The sequence below is a fragment of the Lasioglossum baleicum genome, chromosome 14 (genome assembly GCF_051020765.1).
Source record: "Lasioglossum baleicum chromosome 14, iyLasBale1, whole genome shotgun sequence".
NCBI classification, from domain to species: domain Eukaryota; kingdom Metazoa; phylum Arthropoda; class Insecta; order Hymenoptera; family Halictidae; genus Lasioglossum; species Lasioglossum baleicum.
In genome coordinates, this window is record NC_134942.1 from 8,348,717 (window position 1) to 8,374,233 (window position 25,517).

At 39.3% G+C, this 25,517-nt stretch overlaps 3 protein-coding genes across 4 annotated transcripts; 1 reads left to right on the forward strand and 2 right to left on the reverse strand.

The window, feature by feature from the left end:
- Positions 1–38: 38 nt before the first annotated feature.
- LOC143215737 (serine protease inhibitor 28Dc) lies at positions 39–11,793 on the reverse strand. Its single transcript, XM_076438130.1, has 7 exons — positions 10,687–11,793; positions 10,488–10,581; positions 9,657–10,396; positions 3,410–3,747; positions 2,727–3,062; positions 2,393–2,649; positions 39–2,318 (listed from the first exon to the last, which is right to left on the reverse strand). The coding sequence occupies exons 4-7, from the start codon at positions 3,743–3,745 to the stop codon at positions 1,286–1,288; spliced, it is 1,962 nt and encodes a 653-aa protein (XP_076294245.1). The 5' UTR covers positions 3,746–3,747; positions 9,657–10,396; positions 10,488–10,581; positions 10,687–11,793; the 3' UTR covers positions 39–1,285.
- A 2,219-nt stretch (positions 11,794–14,012) lies between these two features.
- Positions 14,013–14,994, forward strand: LOC143215753 (NADH dehydrogenase [ubiquinone] 1 alpha subcomplex subunit 7). The gene is made up of 3 exons (XM_076438164.1): positions 14,013–14,193; positions 14,559–14,737; positions 14,825–14,994. The coding sequence occupies exons 1-3, from the start codon at positions 14,125–14,127 to the stop codon at positions 14,883–14,885; spliced, it is 309 nt and encodes a 102-aa protein (XP_076294279.1). The 5' UTR covers positions 14,013–14,124; the 3' UTR covers positions 14,886–14,994.
- Pi4kiiialpha (phosphatidylinositol 4-kinase III alpha) lies at positions 14,476–25,453 on the reverse strand. Of its 2 annotated transcripts, none has more exons than XM_076438101.1 (22): positions 25,296–25,453; positions 23,848–24,241; positions 23,100–23,614; positions 22,713–23,028; positions 22,010–22,234; positions 21,744–21,930; positions 21,335–21,545; positions 20,974–21,228; positions 20,380–20,732; positions 19,826–20,246; positions 19,636–19,743; positions 19,298–19,504; positions 18,950–19,226; positions 18,240–18,732; positions 18,039–18,174; positions 17,650–17,979; positions 17,294–17,581; positions 16,994–17,221; positions 16,579–16,925; positions 16,249–16,522; positions 15,765–16,171; positions 14,476–15,594 (listed from the first exon to the last, which is right to left on the reverse strand). In XM_076438101.1, exons 1-22 carry the CDS (start codon positions 25,383–25,385, stop codon positions 15,369–15,371), a joined length of 6,288 nt encoding a protein of 2,095 aa, XP_076294216.1. In that variant the 5' UTR covers positions 25,386–25,453; the 3' UTR covers positions 14,476–15,368. The 2 variants fall into 2 exon arrangements, with proteins under 2 accessions (XP_076294216.1, XP_076294214.1); XM_076438099.1 differs by having other exon boundaries at positions 20,362–20,732.
- Positions 25,454–25,517: the final 64 nt, after the last annotated feature.

Sequence of the window (25,517 nt, forward strand, 5' to 3'; positions counted from 1 at the left end):
AGATGCGAAGCATAGGTACAGTGATTAATGCAGCGTGGTATTTTGGAACCGTTTATTCATCACGATTATATAAAACAATCCTTTTAGTTAATAACGGAATGTTGACACTACTGAGTTTAGCGTTCAATAATGTACGAATAATATACAGACATTGCGAAGCATTTCGAAAATACTGTTTTATTAGGAATACAGATGTATCTACCATAAACGATTATGGCGCGATTAATAATGTCGTAGAATCTACGATGGCGACGAATCAAGGAAAATGATATAAATAAGTCATGTACAAGCATCTCTCCCAATGGTATGGCGCTGTGAACCAAGCAAGCATTTACTCAATCCTTTCACGTAACTCGCCCGCATGGTCAACAGTGTCCATGAAGACAGATGCATACACAAACATGGTCGAAGTTACCGCAGTAAGCAATGGCAAATAGTATTGATTAAATAGAAAGTAAGATGCGGAGGTCACGATCAGGTCGGTATTCGTAAGTACCAATATTCGTTTCATGCTCAATACTGTGTATTTTAAGGTTCGACGCCTTTGAACTCGGCTCGAATATCATTATTAGACTGCGGATATTTATGCATTTATGAAGAAATTGGCTGGATAAAATATAAAACAATAAAAAATTAGAAAAATTTAAGAATGTTGTAACGTTGTTTTTAACGCAACAAAATCGTTAAGGGATGAAATCAATTTTTATTTTATTCCTGCTGCCCACAATCAATGCAGAACATTTTTATTTTGCATAAAGATCCGCAGTCTAATCATTATTAACGTCAGTCAAGTGACTTTTGGGCCAGCCTGCATTTAAAAAAAAATTCTATTCTACCTTGGACACTCGGCTACAGCTAAATTTCCATAAATGCTCTCAGTCTACTTATCAGTTATACATACAGCTGTGTTTCAGAGTTCTACTACTTACGTAAGTAGAAAAGTCAGCGATGACCAGACACGTTATCAGAGTCCTATTGAGTAATGTGTTTACTTACAATTAGTAAACATTCAGATCTTTTAGAACACGAAGTTATGCCTTCCTCCAATTTTTACATGTTCAGCGACTTCTGTGTACGTCTCACGTCTGAAACAAGACGTCTTATTCCAGACGTTAAAACTTCGTCTTGCAAAAGACGTCTTTACCCTCGTTACCTAACATCTCACCAGGTCGCAAGTTCCCGTTCATGGGCGTCTACAAAAAGGTACTAATCGTGACCTCGTGCAGCGAGATTCCTCCTGCGGCGATCATTTCATCGCAAAAAGTTGATTAGATCACTGTATCACTCAGTAGTTAGGCGTGGGGGCGTTCACGGTGCCCCAGAAGAGGATGAGTCCCGTGGGATCGTGCCTGATGAAGAAGAGGAACGGCCGATTCGCCACGAGTCTCTTCTGGTTTCCATCACGTTCAAGAATCACGCCAGTCACGGCAGCAGCCTCTGTACCTGTTTCCGTGATGTCGATCTCCACTTTGTGGAGCACATCTGACGCGAAGATATGCGGGTTCACCAGGTTCGCGGAGTTCCTAAGAGCATCCAAGCCGTACGAGGGGAAATTCCGGTTTTTTATAAAGTTAAGAAAGTTCTGGTCGATCGGTCTGCTTTGTCTCCTGGATCTTTGTCTCTCCTGGAAACGGTACTTGTTCGCCTCGAGATTTACGACCTTCGGTTCTGCGGCCTCGGACCCCTCCACTTTATAAGAATCCTTGCTCTCTTCAGTCTTCTGAGCCTCCTCGGAACTGCGACGCTTTCGGGATTTCTTGATGGAAAACCCGGTCGACCATTGCTCCACTGTGTAGCCACGGTTCTTGTCCTGGTAGACGAAGTGATTTCTTCTAACCTGTTCACCAAATCTCGGGCTGACCATTACATCACCATTGTTCTGGTACTGTGGCGTCTGACGAGTTGGTTCAGTTCGATCCACTGGCGATGATGTAGCACCGTTCACACCTTGAGAGATTAGACTCAGATCAGCAACTGCTGGATTGAACAAAGACGTCAAACCCAAGCTTTCTAGAGTCGCCCTCAGGCTCAGAGTGCTGGAGAGCTTCATTTTAGGAAGACCGACGATGCAGGTCTCGTTCTTCGTGTTGTTTATCAGGCTCTCGATGTTGTTCAAGGATAATTGGCTCAGGAAACCACGCAGAGCTTTAACTCCCTTCGCGTTTGGTAGAACCACGTACATTGAAGTCTGGTGGCCTTTGTAAGGCAAACCGATGATCTTCGCGCCTAATTGCTTGTCTTCGTAGAATGGGAATTGACCGCCGTTGTACATCATGTCTACGTCCATGGGCAGGTCTGGCTCGATGAAGAATGGCTTCCTGAATGATTAAAAAGAAATGTATGTAAAGTATGATTCCATATGAAGCGGATTTTTGAGGATGAAAGAACGAACCTCTTCGTAGCCCCTTCCAAAAAGTGCTGGTTCCACTCCCCATTAAAATAAAGCGCTGATAAAAGAATCAACGTAGTGTCCGGAGATGGTACATCGTTTAGGATACTGTCGATCTTGCCCCTAGTCTTCTCTTTCACCCATGCATTGATCCTTTGCTGGATCGATCTTCCACTTCTTGCGAAGTCTACGTTTATCACCTCGTTTCCGTACACAGATCGACTGATCGTTTCGAACTCTCGGAGAATTGGATAGCTGTCCTAATGCACGGACATAAATTCATTGTTAATAACATTTTATAGAATGTTTTCCAGCCGAAATGAGAAAATGATCGTACCTGCACAAACGCGGCCGTAGCGAAGTCCACACGAGGTCCTTCAGTGTTTGCCAAATTGCTGTGAAGCTGAGCCATCAATATGCCAAACATCTGATGAACAACCTCCGAGTTCCTCGAGATATCAACTCCAGACTCAAGTCCAAGGACCCTGGAGACCTCGTTGAAGGTTCTGCCTGCAGAACCCGCGAGGACAATCGCCAAGGCTACCGCAATACTGATCGGCGAGAAGACTATGTTGTCTTGTTGCTCGATCAACGAAGTACCCTTGGTCCTATAGATTTCTCGCTCGACGTCCAGACTGAACTTTATCAGTCCTTTCACGATGATACTGTTCACCTGTAATTCAAACACGTAGTACTAATTATCTTCTTCGTGAAGATGAAGTCAAGTATGAAATTCCAGTTCAAGTTTTAAATGGAGCACATTTGTACTCGGAGCTATTTCAACTCGAAAATTAAACATTTCTTTCGATCTAGAATGTTTCCATTCCCTGTGTTTTTTAGAATTTCATGAATATGAAATTGGTATAATGCCTCATACCTAAATGTTTAGTAATTAATTAGATACCGATGTATTTAATAATCTAAACAATATTTTGAATAATGGTAGAGCCATTTTTAGTGGCGCCTTAGTGCTAAGGGTTAAAAAGTGGTAAGAGCACTTTTGATCCTTGATTTGCTTACATGTTCGTCCCAGTCTTGCAGTACATTATCTTCGACTGCAGCTGCAGCATTTGCGGAGGAGAGTTGCGGTGGTATTGTCGGCATAGGTCTTCTAGTAGGTGCTCGGTTTGGTATCGGAGATGGTACAGCATATTTAATACTTGTTGCAGGAGGAATATTCTGTACAGGAGGAATATTCTGTACAGGAGGAAAATTCTGTACAGGAGGTCTTTGACGACCAAGAGTGTACATCACTGGAGGCTGGACCGATGACTTCAACATCTCGAACTCATCTGGATAGATCAACTGACCGGAACTGCAGGCCAGAAGGCCGACGAACATCAGCTTGAACATCATCTCTGTAAGAACAGAACGAACATTATTAATTATTAGACTGCGAATGTTCTTTTATAATTATCATCGGCCAATTTGGTGAGTATCAAATTCGACAGTGAACCGATTAAGTTAATTATATAATTGCTAATTAGCAGATACAGTTCTGTTGAGAAAGGATTGAAAAAAGTTCTCGAATCCTTTACAAAAAACCAATTTAACGAATCAAGGTCGTCGCGAAGCAGCCTCGTCATAATTTCCATGCAAAGTTGCTAAGAAAATTAACCTTGAACGACTAATTGAGTGCAATTCTATTGTGCTTCCACTTTTTAGGAAGCCGGTAACTGTCCGAACTATTTTTACCGTTCATATGGAAGATTTATGCGACAGTTTCGCATTATAGTCCGTCTGTGTAAGCTGTCCATGTAATTATTGTTTCCGATGGTAATTCCTACCGGACATTATGGCAACTGGGTCTGATTGCATCAAGATTTTTAGATAACGTTATTGCAAGATCAACGATTTTATTGTGTACATGCTGGTGAAGAAATATAGAAGATTTTGAAGCCGTCTAGGGTCTGATGGAATGAGATTTCAATAAACCGGTTCTTCCAACATTTTACCGCTGCTAGCTGGTTGGGTATCCACTTGTTTTTTTATTAATACGTTATCATCGAATATAGAACGTTGACTTTGATTCGCGATTCCCTCGCGAGCGGTATTAACAATTCAACAGACATTCTTAAATTCTTTTAATTCCCTTATTGTTTCAAATTGCATCTACTCACTCGTATAATTAGATTCCGGATTTTATGTATTTTTGAGCAATCGGACACGGTATCATCGACACATTGATTTTTCCATAAATAAAATCACGAAACTCGTTTAGCGCCACCGCAGATTCGAATCATTCCTGTCAATCATTCTTGCGAATCATTCGTTCACATGCTGAATCCCGTTAACGAGGTGATCCGATTTACATACTATGCCAAGCTATTGTATCGATGTTTCTCAGATCTCTATCCTTTCGAGCTGAAAAAATGCTCGAGCGTGGAAGACGTTTACTACTTACGAAACGAAGATCTTATTGTTTAGCGAAAATGGAGGCAGAGGTAGCGATCGGAGGCCGGAAGTGTTAATTGGAAAACGTATCTGTCGATAAGAGTGGCCGATCCTATTTACGACAATGCTTTCAATTAACTACTTTCCTGTGACGTCACCTCGAGATTATCGCTATTCCATGCAAACACATGACCTTATAAATTTCCTATTTAGCTCGTGTTATTGCGGCTTTTGATTGCGGTCTGCAATCTCTGCTAATTTTTAAAACGATAAATTAGACGACAAACCGCAACCAGCCGAGCGACAAGGATTTTAATGCGTTAAAGGAAGCGGAGGAATGTCGTCGCGTGTATAGTATCGCGTGTGCAGTTCCTGGTTCGTTGAACATAAACAATTATTACGCACGAGGAAAACGTGCGATTCTTCCTGTTATTAATTTTTGGAGACTGTTCAGACTGCTTTCCGATCGCACGCCTATAGCTGGCATCAGGCTTCCGTGCCTAAGCTTCCAAGTTGCAAATAAATAATTGAATTATGCAAATGACAAAGTATTTAAAGAATCCTCGTGTTGAAATGATTGATGGCTCGTTACACAAGCTTCTTATACAAATTGCAATTTGCGGATTGCGATTATTGGGAGTCTGACCGGTTTTCATAGCGTAGACATAACGGGATATGAAGTCACTCAATAAATTTTTGCATCAGTTTTATGCTTTCAGCTATTATAAAATTTTTGCATTTATATATAATATAAACTTCCATCGCGGGGTAGATCTTTTTTTATTGGCTGCAAGAATTTATTCCGACTGAGGCATTAATTATGGTACGGATAAATTCGATGAACATTTTTTTGAATTAATTAAAAATCTTTCTGTTTCGAAGGGACCTAGATAGATTACGTAGACAGATTATATGTATGTAGACGCGAATTTCTATAAAACAGGAATCTATCTTGCGTCATTATTCATTTTGTTTCTTGGCGGTCAGCTCACAGTTAATAGAAGCAATGGATTTCCTTTGTTCACTGGTCAGAACGATCGGTATTATTGTCTGGGCTAATGTCCAGTAATTTCACGACAATGCGAGAGACGCCGCAAAGACGTCACCGGTCCTTGTAAGCATTGTAAGAGATAATGTTGCGGTTGTGCGAGAGAATCCACTGGGAAAACCCACGTCGGATATAAACCGGGTTTCGACTCCTCACGGGATTAGGATGAACGAAGCGTTTAAAGTCGAGTTCATTGAGTCATCGAGTCGTTTGAACTTGTTTTTACGTCTACGCTCCATAGCGTATGTCAAATGCATAAACGATAATATGCGATAATAATACGATAAATGCATCCGAACCCGATATAGTGACCGCGACTCTCTTCGGATCTGGAAATGCAGTCACGACTCGAATTTTTAGCAACTGCATTCGCATAGGAACAGAAACGTTTAACGGTTGTTGAAATCCTTTCGTGTTTTCTGCATCCCGAGATGCAGGCCGAAGAATTTCAAGAGCCATTGATTTTTTTCCCGAAGCTTTTTGCAGAAATATTCGCGAGAAGATGTGGATGTAATCGACGCGAAATGAGTAACCAATCTCCGTACTTCAATTATCCAAGGCCTCTGACGCGCTTTGATGTCCAACTGTAACTACACCGAGTCGCATCCTCGTAAAGGTTGACCTTTAAGCCGTATATTGCATCGGCATAACGCGCAGCTTTGCTATGTCTGAAAGCGGAATTCCCTGAAGATCGCAAGCTCGATGACCCCAGCGATGTTAGTCATCGTTTCATGGATAGAAGACCATTACGGAGTAGAAGGAATCAACGTTCTTCTAGCATCTCGGGAGAGGGTGATATTCGACGAAGATAATACTTTGATGCATGATCAATAGCGTTGTAATCTATCGACGACCTTACGCGAAGATAAGAGGATGCGCATCAGCATTGATTTTTATTGTTGCTCGCACATCGAGAGATACAGGGTGGTTTGTTTGTCTTCGATACTGTAATCGCTCCTAGTTTTCCCGATCGTATTAATAATGCAATCTACAGCGCGACCGTCATTGTTATATCTCTGTTTTATTCTGCGAAGAGTCCAAATAGATTTGCAAATATCTATGCTAATTTTAATTGAGAGCTATTGACTATAATTACGTCTGAATAAATGGCTATAAATAGACTAGATAGTTATGCAAATTTTAGCAGAGAGCTGTAAATAGACTGTGAATGTTTACGCAAATTTAGTGACCCTCGTTCTTCAAATTTAGGTCGGTGCGAAATGTTCAAGAATGCAATTGGTAGGCTATTTTACATTTCAGATTATCGGGCTCCATAACCGCTATTCTCACCTAACCGTATTCTCATTATTGTTATCAGTAGACTGCGGATCTTTATGTAAAATCAAAATTGTTTACATATATTGCGAGACACAGGAGCCAAATAGAAACTTCTTACTTCTTTTAATTAACTTACTAAGCTGGAACTAACGCGCTGATGTCTTTAAATCTTTTGAATATGTCCACTGCTTTATATTGTACGTAATCATTTTTGTCATAAATGCATAAAATCCGCGGTCTGTTATCAGTAGACTGCGGTTCTTTATGGATTTATGGCTTTTGAAAATTTTCAAGAACAATTTTCTTAAAATTGGCCTACAAGAAGATCCGCAATCGAGTTATTACACTCATTCGATTATTGTGCCATGCCTGCGGCAAGTCATTCATCATTCTACTTAATAGAAATGTCTTCTATTAATCACGCTGAAGAATGATTTTATCAGACATTCATATTTCACGTAGAATCTGCACATATATCGTTTGTACATTTAAAACTATGTGATTGAATTTGTTCGATTCGTAAAGAACGAACGAGCGTGTTTCTCGCAGGTTCTCTTAATCGTTCAGGGAAACACAATCACAGTCGAGAGAATAATAAAGCAATCGCTCCGAATTATATTGTCGTTACCGAACGGTATGTGTCACCTGTGACTGTGTCGCCGTCCTAGAAAAATTGATAATCACCAACGCTGTCAACGCATTGTTATCCGCGAGTTTATGGAACTAGTTCCGTGAACAGTAAACCTTGCTAATTCGTCATACATTTTGCACACACGTGTTGGTACACACTTTCGATGACGCAGTTCCGATGAAACGAATATGAACGATCGATAGTTAATTTTCATTGCTTCTATTGATGTATAGTTATTTGAAGTGTGTCTTTTATTAGCATCGAAGTCGCTTCTGCAATCGCTAGATAGAATTGTAAGGCTAAATTAGAATTCTGTGGCCCGTACTTTTAGTTCTGTCTATATCCTTCTGAAATGTGTTTTTGAATTACCGTTGAATTATACTTGACGAATTATAATTGCGAAGTAGTTAAATTTAGTTGCATTCAATTATTTCGTAAATCGAAATTCAGTCGCTTTGTTCAATTAAATTACAATGTAACTTGGAATTCTGATCTCTCATTCAATTGTACTACTACAATGTAATTCGTTTTTAATCATCAATGAATTATTTTAATTATAATTTATACAGTGGGTGTACGAAGTACAAAGTACACCTTTTACGAACTAATAACTTTTTTATAATTGTACCAAACGCGACCTGATCTTTTATAATCAATTAGAAGCATTGGTTTACGAAATGATATGAAAACAAGATTTTCCAAAAATTTTAATTTACAAGGTTACATGCAAACATAAAAGAGGCGTTTTTTCAAACTTTTTTATTTGGGTCCTTAATGAAAATTTAAAATATATGTTTTGTAAATGTATCTTAGTAATACACATGCTGACAATTTAATTGAAATCGATTAACATACACACGAGCTACAAGCGGTTAAAAATGGTGAAAATCGTAGTTTTACACGACTTTTGATCAGTTCAGTTTGGTCGTTTTGTACAATTATAAAAAAGTTACTCTGTTTTAAAGGGTGTACGAGTACTTTGTACAGCCACTGTATGTAAGATGAATATAAGAGGTGGAAAAAGAAAAAGATTAGTATCAGCATTATTCGTAAATTCATATTATCTGATGAAAAATAAACTTGTTCGCAATTGTCAGCAAGTTTTAAATTAGTTTTAATATTCGTTCAAACATCTTGTCACTAAGATTGAAGAAAACCATTTTCACAAATATAAACATAAAATTGAGTTGTCAAATAAATATATCAGATAAAAATGAAAGATATTTTGCACAACTCTGCAGAAAATTGCGTGGTCGATGATTTTGGCGAATTCAAACAACATTGGACCACGACCGCCTACACCTTTCCGAATGCCAGGGTCACTATCAAATGATTTCATCCAATTACATCATTTTGCGGACAGAGAAATGGAATCGAAGGTTACGAGAAATATGTGAAAGACAGAACATAATTATAGAAAGAAACGAGGCACACCTGCTTCGTCCAATGGAAGCTACAAAAGCGTGAAGACTATCATTTCGATCGAAGATTCATGAATTACTTCACTTCGATTGTGTAATGATAAAGGGTAAATCGTAAATGTCATTTTCGAAATAACAACTACATCTTCAAAAAAATAAATTTCTCGAATAATTCCTCTCGCATCTCTGCGACGCGAATAACCATAAATTAAAGAATTAAAAACCGGTCACGGGCGACTGCCATAACAGCCGATCTCTGGAGCGTTGTCCACGCAAGATGTCAAGTGCATTACGGAAGATCTTCAATGATCCTGATTAAATTCAAGGATTTTTAACCGACCAATTTCACTTTCATTCATAAACCAACAAATTGCAACAAAACGATCGATCTTCAGCTACTTTCGGAAGAAGCAAAAGTGCAATAACGGAGCATTGAAGTCCCGCAATTCACACTTGTCGCAGCGTCGCGAGGAATATTGTATAGCTATAGTTTACCTTTGCAGCTTCTGCCGCGTGGCTGTCGATGGTCCTCCTCTCAAGTGTTGCTTCTCAAACACGAGGGTTCTGTCAAATTCACTTGGTCACCACGGTGTTTTGGCAAAAGAGTCGGCGTCGAAAACGAAAAAGTAGAGAACAGCTCGATGGTCCAGTGACGACAGGATACTTGGAGCGTCCTCGAGCAGACAGGACGATACAAAAATCGAAACAAGTCCCAAGCCAGCAGGAAAGTTCGCGACGTGTGGATCGATCAAGAGCCACGAGACGACTGAGTCACTCTCCGGTTGTATTCTACTCGTATTTACCGCATTTCTCTCTGCCACTTCTCCGTGTGCGACGTGGGCATCAAAGCAAATTTGTACGGGCGTTCCACACAGGTCGCCGCACGTGATCCAGATAAGTCTTCTTTCGCAGACGATTCGCCCGCAAAACGGGTTTCCCGAAAGATTAGACTTTCCGCAGTAATGCCGTGTGTTTAGTGTTTACCGATGCCGGGCCCATAGACCCTACGAACAAGGACACAGCTTTGATAAGTGATCTAGGTGAACGTTACTCAGACGGTTTTCCCCGGAGGATCTTCTGCTTGTTGACAATGGAACTATTGACGGGCGATCGATGAAGCAGATTGGGGATTCATTGATGCCTCCCGGGATTCACGTCTCGATAATTGACGCGGATCATCGTTAAGGACTCGAAGAACTCCTGTGGCCTGCTGCTTTTGAAGATGTTACCCTGATCTGCAAAATTAACAGGCGATGAACATTTTCAAAAGATTGATCTTTTTGCATTTTCCTTCATTCTTTAACTAGGTGACTTCTAAATTGAGACCTCCTGCGATTCATGTCTTGATCATTGACGCGGATGATCGTTAAGGACTCGAAGAACTCCTGTGGCCTGCTGCTTTTGAAGATGTTACCCTGGTCTGCAAAATTAACAAGCCATGAACATTTTCAAAAGATCCATCTTTTTGCATTTTCCTTAATTCTTTAACTAGGTGACTTTTAAATTGAGACCTCTCGGGATTTACGTTTTAATCATTGACGCGGATCATCGTTGAGGACTCGAAGAAATCCTGTGGCCTGCTGCTTTTGAAGATGTTACCCTGGTCTGCAAAATTAACAAGCTATGAACATTTTCAAAAGATTGATCTTTTTGCATTTTCCTTCATTCTTTAACTAGGTGACTTTTAAATTGAGACCTCCTGGGATTCACGTCTCGATCATTGACGCGAATGATCGTGCGAGGACTGTCGTAGAAGAGAAAAGAAAATTTGTATTTCTTGTGTGGCTACATTCTCATTTTAATTCATCTAAAATTGTATTTCATCTAGAAAGAAACGCGTAACATTCATGTGTGTTAGACTTTGTTCAAATCTTCATCAAGTCTGACTTGTTAAAATACAGCAAGGGGTTAATCCTTTAACTGGGCAACTTCTAAGAACAGGGGAACATTTTTCGCTGACTCTAATTTACGTAAAAGTGAACAGAGAAATGAACGTGTGCATAAAGACCTCTGCTTATCATACTGAAACTACAACAAAGTAGGCCATTGTCATACGCGTGTTTAATTCATTCATAGTTTGAGGTCCTACGCAAAGTAAGCCCTGGGGAAACCCAACCAGCTTAGTTCATAAGCAGACTGTCTGAACAGATAACACCCATTCTTCGGAATAAAGCTTGGTATTGTGACGTTGCAAATTTTGCGTAGTCACAGTATACCTGTTGAATCAAGATGCTCACTCATCATTCCAAATATTCGATCGAGTGGGAAACCCATTATCGATTGTATCAAGTATTAATAGAAAACGTGTTACTATCGCTAAATATACGGATGGCATACAGGACGAAGAACGTCGCTTATCAAAGTACAAATACCGTTGCATCGTAAAAACTAATCAATATATCTCGAATCAATATACCTTGAAGCAGTGAACTGTGTGATGTATTTTTTGCAACTGTTACCTAATACATTACAATTTTGTTTGCAATTGATGATAAAAATGTTGATCGGAGCATTTCCCCCGCGGGGAAATCCGATCCGAACGCAGCTTTCGCGTACGCCAACCCGTATAAATGAAATCCCGCTTGCGGTAACATAACTCTTGATAAGACCCGTGGGCACTTCCACGTATTTGATAAGACCAACGTAATAAATAAAATGTGCTCAGGCTTGAAACAAACCTACCACCCCTGCCAAAAATGATTGCAAATTACTATTCCGCGCACAGATCCGCAGTACAATAATTACTAGACTCCGGATTTTATGCATTTATAACAAAAATGAACAAGTTCAATTTAAAACATGTATGAATATATATCTGATAATTGCATAAATTCGTGCCCTTTTTGAAAATAAAATACAATGGTTAAATTTTGAAGATTTGGTTAAAGATTGGTTAAATTAAAATTAAAAAATTTAATTTAACATTTAACATCAAAATTTAAACATTGAATTTTTTTATTTTCAAATCGGGCACGAACTTATGCAATCATTCTAATATATATTTTCAACACATTAAAACTATTAATGAAGAATATAAATTTATATTTAGCTCCTGCGTCTTGCAATTGATGCACAAAATTTTTTATTTTGTATAAACATCCGGAGTCTAATATAATTATGGTGGGCGATGAAGCGATTAGAGCTGCTCTGATGCAGTTTTGCAAGTGAATGTATAGTTCTTCTTTAATAGTTCTTTAGGCAAAATAAAAATTGTCTGCATCGATTGCAAGAGGTAGAAACTACATTGAATGTTATTTCTTCCCTTAATGATCTCAATAGAGGAGAAATCATTGAATTTCATCTACTCAATTTTGCTATAACTGTATAAAGATCCGCAGTCTATGTTATTAATAACGATACAATCATAGGCATTATAAATATATCGACACGAAATATCTCTAGAAACAATCAACACGGCGATCATTTTAAAAATAGCGAGAGGTACCGGGCGGCTAAAGAATGGCGGTCGAAGGATGCGTTGCATGATAGTCCGCACGTTCCCAAAACTTCGTTTTCGCGGAACCGGACGCAGACGAAATTCATGTGACTAATTGTTCGCACACGGGGAACTTTTGAATGAATGATTGATCGCGTCGTCCATCGCCGGAACCATGGAACACTTCTCTTGAATGGGACATGCCTATTTTCATTCGCCAACGTAACACGCTATTGTTCGTCGTTGAATCGACTCATATGGCGTTTAGTAAAAGTGATAAGAATCACTAGATCGTGGAAGAGATATCACCGGTAAATCATGCGGAGTAATGTCCCTGGAAAATCGATTGACTTCGCGAAATGGTTGATATCTGCTAACTCATCGCAGCGAGTTACCGTCTTCTATTTCCTTTCCGAGTTCTGAAAGGAATTTCGTGAGATAACGGGCCACATTAGTACAGATTTAATTGAATTAGCCTGTTGCAATATGAGGAAAAAAGTATGAATGGATTTATTACATGATCGTCAGACCTGTTTAGTCGATAATGATAGCAAATATACTAGTAATACTAGTTCCAGTTATTTGATTGGAGTTGTTCGTCATTCCAGCTTCATGAATGAAATTGTTATAGCAACACCGAGCTTCAGGAAAGTATACCTTTATTTGCGTTTTCCCGATAAAGGCGTTAACTTATGCAAATATTTATCAAACAAGCGGTGACTCGGTTACAAAGACAAGGAGCTCGGAAAAACCGAGTCGCGTCGCCATTGAATGATTCACGGCGATTGATCGATTATCGAAATAATCGATATATGGATATTTTGATATTTTAATATTTTAATGCATGATTTATATAATCATAATTCACTGAGAGATACGATTATTTATTCATTATGCGTGGGTGCCGGTATTTGAATGACAATGGCGTCGTTATACGGGTCATTGAAAAATTTTCGATATCGCGAACTAATTATTGGAAATAATACGAAGCATTCCATTTTCATTTCCAATACAATTATGGGCGGGAGTGATTAAATATAGATAGATCAGGCTTGATTATGAAAAAATTTCCATGTCAATTATTATTATTTATTTATGTAATTATTAGTATTATTTCTAATAACGTCATAAGCGGGAATGATTAAAGAATGATAGATCAAGCTTGATTATATTTACATGTATAAAGTGTGATGATACATAATTTTCATGCATCATATTTCTTTATTTCCATCCAGGGCAACGTGTAATATAACCAACCCAAATCTATATTTTTTTTCAATGAACTATATACAATTCAAATTAGATGCGTCGTGCGTCGTGCGTCGTTACCGCAACGTGTCGAATGAAGTGCAGTCGACTATCGATTATTCAGTTTTCGAGTATTGAAGTGCAATCGACTCTCGAGTATCGAAGTTGCGATTTAATAACATTGACAGTGTTCGATTTCAGTCGTCAAATTGAAGTTGAGTGCCTATGTTTAGAAGAGGACCTGTTCACTGTTAAACGATTCATTAAATAATTAAAGAAATGCCGCGAGGTATTGAGAATCGAACTGTAACGCCGATAACGCAAGCATTTCGAAATGTTATACGAGGTGTAAGTCCATAATTCCTTTTATCTTCAATCTGTAATCAATATTCTATATGTTGCTTGTTTTTCTAGAAATTACGTAACGTTTTGTTTTTTTTTAGTACTTTGTTATAGTGACAACATTTCTTAGATGTTTATTTCGTTATTTGTCGTTTGTAAGAATCGTTCAGCGACATTCATAGGTTTCATTGATGTCAGGAGGTTAAATCTTAGAATACTATAGGTTATGTGTACTTTTGAATCAATCTACATTTTTTATATAAAACATGATATAAATGTTGTATAGTATTTATCAGGGGTGGGGGCGGACACCCGCTCATCCCTGGTATTTATTGTGAAATACCTGTATTGAGAAAGCATTCGTATTTCAGAAACCTGTTGTGGAGAGTTTAAGGTTCACAAATCTTCTTGCTGCACGCACGCAACCCCAGCCCAAAGTACCTGGAGGACCGTACCATAAGACTTCCAAAGTATATTACTTTTCACGTGATGCCAGACGGCTTGTTCAACCACCCATTCAGGTGTACGAGCAAAAACACATAGATGCGGGGTAATTATACTTATATTTGTCTAATATAAGCGAAACATATAAAAAATCCATAGCACTTGGTTAATATAATACTTCAATTGATTTTAGGAAGAAACCAGCCACTGATCTTAAAGCAATCACACCAGGTAAAGCGATTAAGATCCATTAAGAATAAGCGAATATGTCGGAAGTATTCCATAGTATAGCCGCAGTATGTAATAAAGAAGTTGTGTTAAATAAGAATCGTGTATACGAAGGTATCACACTTTTGTAAATAATGCAGACGTTGTTTTTTTTAAAGTAATTCTCCCGTTTAATGTTTAATCGATAACAGTGCATAAATAATAAACAGAGGAATGTTTTTCATATACACATCTCCTGCTTGACTGGCAGGCGTATACAATTAATTCTTGGGTTTTATAATACATTATTACATACATACAGAGCACAAATGCTTCCATAAAATTTCTGTGAGTTTTGGTAGTAACATTGACACTGAGAGGTTTGTACAAATAGCAGATTAGATTAACTGCTATTATCTAACAATATAATACACGGCGTACTCGTTCAACAATTCTTTCTCAGAAACAATGCATTTCTCTGTTGCGAACGAACAATCGACGCAACGGAAGCCTCTCGAACAACATATAATTTAATAGGGAATTTGATTCTGATAATACTGTATCATGTCGTAAGTTTTCGTACGGAAATTGAGGTAGCTGCTACGTATTACATTGAGCATAAAGGCCGCAGCTTCGCGATCAATGGCCGTCGGCACGAATCTGCTGCGTAATAACTTTATCGTTTGTCCACGGAAACAGGGCAGGCCCGTGTCAAGCATCAGAGAAACTAAAGAAATGATTGCCTCCTGATAGGGTCTGCAAGAACAAACAATATTATACACAAATTTTCAATGAAAGATTGTGATAGTGGAGCGAGTCAAAATTTGCTACTCTGTTTCCACAATTTTCTAAAGCCGAAGAGTATTATGCAGAATAAATCGGCAACCAAATAATTGCATATTCATCAATATAAATATGAAAATTACCTCACTGCTAGGAAAGCCTGCACGCACAGCTCCATGAACCACCGGAAGGGCGCGGCCTCCATTTTTCCTCCCATAACAAGCACCATTTCATCAGTCAACTTGATATCGGGCTCAAAGCCCAGATTACCACCGGGTGAACTTTCGAACATAAACCCAAAATCGATATGTATAATATGTCCTTCTGTATCCAGCATAATGTTACCATTATGACGATCCTTGATTTGCAAGAGGTACGTGATAACGCTGTAAGCAGCCATCGACTTTACGAAGTTGCGACGCACGTTTTGAAACTCCTTTGTTGTTTCATCCCCGTAACGTTTGATAAAATATTGATACATATCGATGTCCGTAGTACGACCTAATTGATCGCGTGATGTTGCATTCGGTACACATTCTATGACACCGCACTGAAACATGCGACGATTTTGATTAGGATATTGTTAAACAACGATGTAGAGTAGAATGATATTTAGAGATTAATTACCCCGGGTGCTGTGGCCACTACTCTATACGGGAACAAAAATAGATTCAATCCAACTTTCTGGAATATATTCTTGAAAATACTGATCACTTGCAGGGCTAACATGTCCTGTCTAACGTCGTCGCCAACTTTGAAGATGGCTGCTTGCCATGCCTCCTTCTCCGGTTCTTTCTTCATGTCTGCCTTTCCGTTCGACACTGCTAACGCTATGTTTTCTAATTCGTTAATTCCATATTTTTGTACTTTGAAACGCGCCAGGAATGGTGCTTTTGCGGCACTACAATAATGGTTGCAATTAGAGACCTCCAGTTACAATACCGAAGCATTACTCACCTCTGCATAGGAGTTCCACTTTGATAATCAATGTCTAGAACCATGGCTTCAGGGTTAGAAGGTAAATAGCAACCAGGTTGTACTTTGATCTTGGACAGAGCTGTTAAGCAGGCCGCCTTTCGTTCAGGACCTTTGGGGTACGGCCTTATATCACCGGAGATATTCGTAATCTTCTCGAAGAAGTCGAATTCTCTTTCGTAAAACTGTTTCGCTTGTCCAGACAGCGAGCCCAAGATACTCTTCACTAAAGAGTCTAGCACATCAAAGAGAACTGGGTCTTTAATTTGTTTATCTTCGTCCATGTACATATTTGTATGCATATTCCAGATTAACTGGTGCGCCACCACCTACACAAGATTAATGAAAGCAAACATTCAAATCAAGATTAATATAAATACAATGCTCGATCACTTACTTGTGAACGTTTCGAAATCTTTTTAATGAACTCGATCACATAGCCCATGGAATCGTGGCGCACCGCTTGCACAAGTTGAGGTATATAGAAAAGTACAGCATCGGCTGGATAGCTGCTTAGCACCTCTACCGCATACTGCGCCGAAATAGGGTGATGAGGGAATTGGCGAGAGAAGTATGCCAGTGCTTGAATGGGTGATACTCTTTCCCATGTCAACATGTACACCAACTGAAACACATAATCGTGTACTTCTAATTACTTGGAGCAATTTCAAGAAAAAGAAAATGAATGGTGCCTCACTTCAGGTACGTCGTTGAGCAATGTATCCGTGGTCACGAGATACTGCAACGCTTCTGGGACATGCATGACTGGCACCGGCTTCAAACGAACCAACCCGCACACTTCTTTGATAATGATCTCCGAGTATTTCAATCGGACCGGTAAAAATACTGCAAGAACAGGACTGATTTCCCACGCGAGACGCGTGTATTCACGCCATTTATCGTTCATTCCCTTAGCACGCCAATCTGCGATACTCGATTCACCTGGTAGCGCAAGCTCCTGTCTTCCACCAGGATTTCTCCAAACCTGCGTATTAATATATACACGTACACACGTCAGTTGTAAATCGCCGTATTAGATCTTTCAAAATTTACCAGTAACATTTCTATCTCAACTGCTAGCAATTCCAGAATCAAGTTCCTCTTCTTAATGTAGTCCTTCACGAAAACATTGGCGTTCATCACACGCTTACTGCGGTTACTACGCTTTCCGAGAGTATTGGTACTGGTTGACATAGGGACCGTGCTAATCCACACGCTTGAAGGCGTTTTCGAGTATTCGGTAGCCGTTGTACCTAAACCTGTACTCAAAGAGGCCATTGTCTCACTATTCACGAAACCGCTGGTTGTATACTGAGGCGTTAACATCTCGAATTCACCTTCGTTCCCAGTCATTACCAAGTACTTTTTATCACTGTGCATTACCTGCGGAAAATTAATCGAATAGTAACAAGTAACAAGATCATTAATAATTATTAAATTACCTGCCAGAAACGTATAAGCGTGACCAAGTCTTCTCTGAGCTGCTCGAGCTCTTGAGTAGGCACTTGACGCTCTCGACAGAAATAGTCCAAACAATTACAATAAACGCGTTCGCGTAATACATTTTTGCTTAAAGTCCTGCGAACGAAACTCGTTATCCTTCTGTTCACTCATCAGACGGTACTCTACACCCTTCACGATACCTTGGCAAAATATCTCCTTGAAGGAGAAGCAATCCGCAAGAGAGCAACTTAAAGCGTACTCCAACCGCAGCAACGTGACGACTCATTCCAGGTTCTTCACCGCAAGCGCCAACAGTCATTGGCAGCGATCGGTGTAGCAGAGTAACGATCATGTCAACCGTTTCTTGACAACAATACTTGGCGGTCTCGATCAGTTCCACAACAAAGGTAACCCAAATCTCGTGAGGTTTTATTTGTGGAGGATTCGGGCCTAGTTTGCAGCCTTCGTACACTGCCAGTGGACTGACTTCCTCCTCGTCTGGTGCGAATAGGCCCATTCTCTTGTCCACGGTGTATTGCCATGCGACAAGCATTTCTTGCAAGAACCGCAACTTCAGATCTGGACGGATAGTGAGTATCCACTGCCAACATTCGACAGCTGTGGTCATGGCTGCTGGGGTAAATAATTCGATCTGCGAGGAAGCTACTGTATGCAATAAACGTCTGTGTATTCCTGAAAATATAAATCGATTTCGTGCGTCAAAGAAACGAGAAACATTTATCCACAGGCTGATAACTAGACTGTGGATCTTTGTGCAAAATTAAAATGCCTGCATCGATTGCGAGAAATAGAAACCAAACTGGGTGTTATTGACATCTTCAATTTTTGAAATTTTCCAACAAAATGCATGAAGATCCGCAGTCTACAGATAACATTTATTGTAGATTACCTGGCATAGAGATTAACAGTGCAGTGGCACGCCAAAGTGCACCACGATGTTTGACGTCGTTACGAGAACGACAGGCCATCCAAACAGCATCGATCAGCAGATCGATTACTTTGTTTCTACTCTCTTCCAGAGATATCTCTGTGGTTGAAAATTCCGTTTCTGCTAAAGAGAGCATTCCCGCTATTTCGCCAGCGTATCGCGATCGCGTGGACATCATTGACAAAAGCCATGTGCTAGCTCCTTTCGTGCCTCGTGGTCGTTTGTCTAACGAATTAGTCTATGAGAGAAAAATAGTTTCTTAATATCAAAACGTTTGAAAAAGTTTGATACAGCAGAAAACGTTGTTACATTTGGTATAGATGATTGCGGTACAGCGAGATCCACAAATTCAAGGACCGAATCTGTGGACAAGCATAGGCCAGAATGGTGCTTCAGTCCAGAGGATGGTATTTGGTTCACGTATTCCTGTAAATGTGATCTGGTGGCCTGCGGAGCCCACTTCATAGCTTCTTGCACTATGCCTTTACATCTTGCGGTAAAATCTTTCACGATAATCTGCGTTACAAAAATCAACATTAATGTATATATATATATATATATATATATATATATATATATATATATATATATATATATATATAATATATAATGTAATAATTGTATGTATGACAATAATGCGTGTATACCTCTCTTGCTTCGAGTGTGTCCATTAGTTGAATACTGTACGGTGTACCAGGTATCCTTAAAATTGGTGTTTCTTCGTTGGGGTCAATTTGCAAGGAAAATGATAAAATCTGGAGAAAGTAGTAATAATTAGTAACAGTTAAAAATGAAGATTCTTCAAGCCCCAGGTACAATAAATACAGAGATGCATACCTGTAATATATCTAACATACTCCAAAGCACCTTGCAGTTCCACAGAAGATGCGGGAACGCATCTACTAAAGCGCTGAGATATTTATCAGCTATTCGCCTGATCTGTTTATGTACATGATTAAAATGCACCAGAAGAAATTGAGCATGATTTTCGAGTTCCTTCTCCCGTCTTTCATCCTTCGGTTTACGCTGCATCACGTCTTTGAATTTCGAGAAAACGGAATCAGCAACGCAGCATATGCACTGCCACATACCACTCTTTTCTTTCTGTAAATCGGTATCGCACAAGTACTCCATGATTGGCTGCAAACTCGGCTCGGGACTGTTCGCCACCCTTAACGTCTCCAGCCAATAAACAGACAATAGATACGTGCACTGAGCAAATTGTAACTTCGTTACGTACTGGGATATGTCGTTGGTTCTGTAACAATCATTCTCTTTCTACGATCCACCAATGTAGCATAAAAGATTATAATTAGATAGCGGATCTTCATGCAAAGTATAATCAGCTGCCTAATTATAATTCGCCTACTAACCGAGTATGATAGCCCCACCTATTAGTCAACTTTAATATTTGACTTCTCAATTCCTGCAATTCGTTCAACGAGACGCTGTCGTTACGAACAGCTGAAGTGTATTGCAGTTCTCTCATCTCGAGGCGAGCACTCGTCTGCGAAATGAGGTATGGTGACTTCACAGCAATTTCCTTAACCCCTTCGTACCACTCCGCAGGCCATAATCTCGATGCTTGGTCACCGGCAAATCCCATCACGACGCAGTAAAGCCAAAAATCTTTGAAGAGCTTTAAAAGCCTCTTCTGTGGATGTCTGATTGGCGGTAATCGACGTACCAATATGGCAATCACTGGGATGAGCACACCCAAATTTCCTGCGCTACTTGCTGCTTTCTAGCAGGAAAGGTAAAGATTAAAACTGAACTGTACGTGTCTGTGTTCATGATTGTTAGACTGCAGATCTTTATGCAAAATAAAAATTGTCTGCATCCATTGAAAGTAGTAGAAACTAAATTGAACGTTATTTCTTCCCTTAATAATTTTAATACAGGAGAAATCATATATTGACATGTTCAATTGTTAAAATCTTTCAATCCAATGCAGTCCAATGATTGTAATTGGTAAATTCAATTACCGTTGCGGTAACATTGCTCGACACTTTGTCGCTGGCACGTTTACCCTCCAATCCAAGCTGAACGAAAAGTTCGAGCAAATGGAGCAACAGATCGTCCAGATCTGTTTCACCTTGCAGATTAGCTGCTATATTCGCAAGAGCGTTCGTGACCGCTTTAGATACGTGACAATACTGTTTTCGATCATCGTTCGCGGCGTACGTAGCGGTACTCGAGCCTAGCGACATAGAGAACATTTGCATAATCCCTTCGTAAATCTGTAAAAAAAACAAAAAGAATGCAATTTGCTTGTTGTACAGTGATCGTACAGGAGCGTAGCATCAATTGTGCACTCGTCTTTTGTTATTATTATCGGAACTCAACCTTTGACTCGCATTTTGCGATTATCATGCATCCTAACTGATCGACGATTAGAAAATCAAGATCGCTCGGTGTACGGCAAAATAATTGCTGAAAAAATGGAAATATCGTGCGCATAGTCTTTGGGGTGTCTTTCAACGCAACGGCAACGTGTCCCAACATGATTACTATGTTTTTCGAAATTAACTCGCTATTCGATCTCTCGTCAGAATCGCTAAAAATATTGAAAATAAATCAGAAATCATAAAACCTAATACACAAACCTTTAGCGGAATTCATTAACACGTTGGCTGCTGCAACGCAATTTGTTTCGTTAAATAAACGATTTTGATTATGGAAAATTTGTATTGATCGCTGGATCGGCAGGCAACGTGTTAAAACTCATAAGTTAAGCAGTAGGAAAATATTGTACCCATCACATTTGTCAGCAGCGAATAGCCTATTCGAGACACTGGCTACTAATGCTGGCACACAATCTGGATTTACAGAGTGCGCAGCCTCCAAAGCAATGCAGAGATTACCAATGGCTGCGTCACGTAACTTCTCGAAAGCTGTTTGTATGGATGACGTTGTCTGCTTCGAGTCATGCATATCTTTTCCTTCAATAAAAATGTTAATATTTCTTGATATTGTACACGCAACAACCTAATGCTTCGCAGTAAGAGTAATTCGAGCTACCTTTCCCATTATGCTGTCGATGGAGTTTGAGAAGTATCGGCGATGGCACAACCAAAAAATCCCGAAGGTAATAAATAGAAGTACTCGCTATATTGGGAAACTTCTGCGCCAATTTTCCCAATCCTTCGAGGCACACCATTAATAAAGGCATATGCGCTAGCACCAGCTTCGGCCCATGATTCGAGTTAATCTTTTCAACTAGACGACCACATAAACTATCAGCACCTGTAAACAATCGCATTAGCATAGACTGTATTTGAACATCTCCAATATTCACGCAATGCTTCGAGGGATGATATGCAGAGAAAGTCAATGACATTATATTATTTGTTTCTACATTAACGAATCGACAGAGAATGGTTAAGGTGAAATGAAGAAAGTTGCAGCCAGTGGAAATGAAAGTTAAAGCCAACAGTTATATTCGTTAGTGAAAACTATTGAAAGTTATTTTAGACACAGGGTAGTCAATCGAAATACAACACAAGCTAAGTTCTAATACCCTCGCCGATCAGCATTGAACTGATATCTGCGAATAGCGCAGACAAATCATACTGGTCTCTCACTGTAAAAATAACGTAACAGTCCTATACTTCCCAATAACATAGACAGATTTTAAAGAAACTGTTTTACTATGCTACACTAGAATGAATTAGGCTTTTGCGTATATACACGCCTCGAATTTTCGAATTTTGTTTCCGCTTACCAGTTTCGTCGCCGATTGCCCATACTAAGAGATCGACGCACGCGGAATTAGCCATCACGTTCACTTTGAATCTATTTACAGTGCGAAAATTAGTGTCCATGTCTTCCCTCTCGCTCGCGTCGTGTTGACGCGATTGCAATTCCGTCTGGCCAGATAAGAAAAGACCTTTCACAAACTCCTGCACATCCCTCGTAAAAGGAGTAGGCAAATCACGTTGATTTTGCAACAATTCTCGCAGAAGCGCAACCATCACGAGGTTCATTGTTTCGTTGAACGTGCGATAGGGAAAGATTTGCACCTGACCAGAATTGTATATCTGAAGGGGACATAAATGTTTCAGTAGAACAATACTGTGGACTTTATTGTAATACAAGAAACGACACCAACTTGTTGAGCTTCCTCGTCCAGAAACGTTAGAATTTCTTTAGTAAGTAGTTTCTTGGCTAATGCTAAGACACTTTGAAGATGCACCACGCTGAACTGCATCCCAGCTCTCCTCTCAGGACTTTCGTTACATCGCATCTGGGGGAACTGGTTGAAACTTGATCCGTATCGACTAAAGAAGTATACGGCTGGATCGTAGGGTACTGACGAATACGATTGCAATGAAGGTCGTTTTGCAATGGGTAATTCGTGATCACCAGTTAATAGATTTGGTGTGTTATCTATGGCTGGATGAGGATTTAGATTACCACTTAGGGATCGAGGAATAATTGGCCGGAAATTAGAGAAACTGTGTTGTTTCTTGTCCGATGTTAAACGGGTTTCTGAGCTTGATGCCGTAAGAGGTGCCTCGGGTCGAGGGAAAATACGACAGAGGAGCGGTGGATCTGTACAGGCGAACCGACCCATCGAACGTGCCAAACCGATTAATACTGGGACTATACTTTTGCATAACGACACTGAAAAAAAAAAATATTTGTAAATTCTTGTACACTCTTTACACTGAAGTAAGTAGACGTTGGATGTTTATGCAATTTTCAATTTTTGCAAACGAATTTTAAGTGGTAGTAGCCTTTGCAGATCTGAAATACATCAAAATTGTACTAAATTCTGTTGAACTCTACCCTTCTTTGAAAATTTTTAGAAGCCATAAACGCATAAAGATCCGCAGTCTGGAAGTAAGTATACTTACATTTGGCTTGCATTCCTCTGCTCCCATTTTGATCTTTGTACCCCCTTATTAAATTTGTTAAAACTGCTAATATCTCTACTTGAGTAGCTATGATCTCCTCGCGTGCCGGCTCACATCTGGCTGCAATATCACTGAACAATGTATTCAAACAGAAACTGAAACGTTCAGCAACAGGGACACGTTCGGTAGAAGAACATCTGATCTCGTCCAACCAAACAGCCTTGGGAAGACCACGCAGTAAACGTAGGAGATAACTTAGTATGCGATCCCGATGTTGTAGACCAGATTCCAGAAAATATATTCCCAATGCGATGGTTGCATCCTGACCCCTTTGATCCAATCGATATATGCCCTGACCAGTTTCTTGTGGGCATAATTTGAACAACTGCATTACCTGCATCAAAATTGGATCGTTCAGTTTAGTTGATAATAGTTCAGTTGTTCTTCAATTCGGTTAGTCAATTCTTCAATGATGAGTGGGCTTGGCGGATGTTTTGCTTAGTTATCCGCTCGTGTATTATAAGTGTTCTTATTTATTTAATAAGGTTTTTGAATTCTTCTAAAAGAAATTCCTGAGAAAGTCCGGTTTTTATGTTTACAAGGTGTAGCTGCAGCATGTAGCTTTATGCTTCCGAATAATGCAAATTACTCTGCCGAATAATGCAATTTATGCCTCATAAACGTAAAAATAGGACTTTTGACGACTGTATTTACGATCTCAAAACTTGAAAGTTAGAGTTCCAAGCGTTAAGAAAGGTGTACTAAACTAGCAGATATCTATTTTGCATTGAGGTAGTTATTTGATTCGATAAAAATTTATTTACATTGGAACGATATTGAGTTCCCTGTAACCAGTTATGTGTTAAGTGAAGTGCGAGTAACCGAATGAACTTTGCTATTTAGCAATTGATTTTATCATAGAAGCTCAGTGTTCTGTATATAATGTGAACACTTATTACATGAAACATTTCTTATCTCAACGGTATTATCTGTTAATGTAAATGGTCATTATCCTCCTTTTTCTATTACTGTGCAATTCCATAATTTAATCTTGTCATTAATTAAAACCCTCCAGATAACAACTGATTTTTCGATTTTTCGAGAATTATTTCGAAAATTTTTATTATCATTCATAATTTATCTTTCTAATTGTAAAATCACAGTTGTAAATTCTAGCTTTGCAAAAAGTCAATTACATCTGTGAAGCATGACGAATCCTTTTTCTTCTCGATAAAAGTGATATTAATTAATAGTCATTGACATTTAATAATCGTAGAAGGAAGTTAGTAAGCAGTCCTTCCTATTATATCACAAGATGACATGTCAGGATATCAGCTGACAGGTCCTTAGAAATAACCTAATCATTGATCAAATGTTCAATTTTGACGCACGTATAAACATAATCAGCATTTTATTAGCTGGTAACATATGATATAGAATTTGCATACCTTCTCCCATGGTGTAGGTTTGATTGCGGCTAAACATCTAGCCAAATGTTGGACGGCTTTCGAGAAAAACAATTTCTCGTCCGCCACCATCTTGCCCACCGTCCTTTTGCTTACTGTTACGATCTGTGTAAATATCGTCTGCTTGTCCCACTGACAGACCGTTCCGTTGCTCGAGATATCGATTCTCGAAGCCGAAATTTAAATTTAAAATCACTGGCTCCA

Excerpts from the sequence above, each read along its gene's own strand:
- Pi4kiiialpha (XM_076438099.1), bottom strand. The coding sequence starts at position 25,385 with ATGGTGGCGGACGAGAAATTGTTTTTCTCGAAAGCCGTCCAACATTTG. Across the intron at positions 23,029-23,099 it reads TGGACGAGGAAGCTCAACAA|ATATACAATTCTGGTCAGGT; the intron begins GTTGGTGTCGTT and ends TGTCCCCTTCAG. Across the intron at positions 21,229-21,334 it reads TCGCAAAATGCGAGTCAAAG|ATTTACGAAGGGATTATGCA; the intron begins GTTGAGTTCCGA and ends TTTTTTTTACAG.
- LOC143215753 (XM_076438164.1), top strand. The coding sequence starts at position 14,125 with ATGCCGCGAGGTATTGAGAATCGAACTGTAACGCCGATAACGCAAGCA. Across the intron at positions 14,194-14,558 it reads TTCGAAATGTTATACGAGGT|AAACCTGTTGTGGAGAGTTT; the intron begins GTAAGTCCATAA and ends TTCGTATTTCAG. Across the intron at positions 14,738-14,824 it reads CAAAAACACATAGATGCGGG|GAAGAAACCAGCCACTGATC; the intron begins GTAATTATACTT and ends AATTGATTTTAG.
- LOC143215737 (XM_076438130.1), bottom strand. The coding sequence starts at position 3,745 with ATGATGTTCAAGCTGATGTTCGTCGGCCTTCTGGCCTGCAGTTCCGGT. Across the intron at positions 3,063-3,409 it reads TGCAAGACTGGGACGAACAT|GTGAACAGTATCATCGTGAA; the intron begins GTAAGCAAATCA and ends TTTGAATTACAG. Across the intron at positions 2,319-2,392 it reads TTGGAAGGGGCTACGAAGAG|GAAGCCATTCTTCATCGAGC; the intron begins GTTCGTTCTTTC and ends TTAATCATTCAG.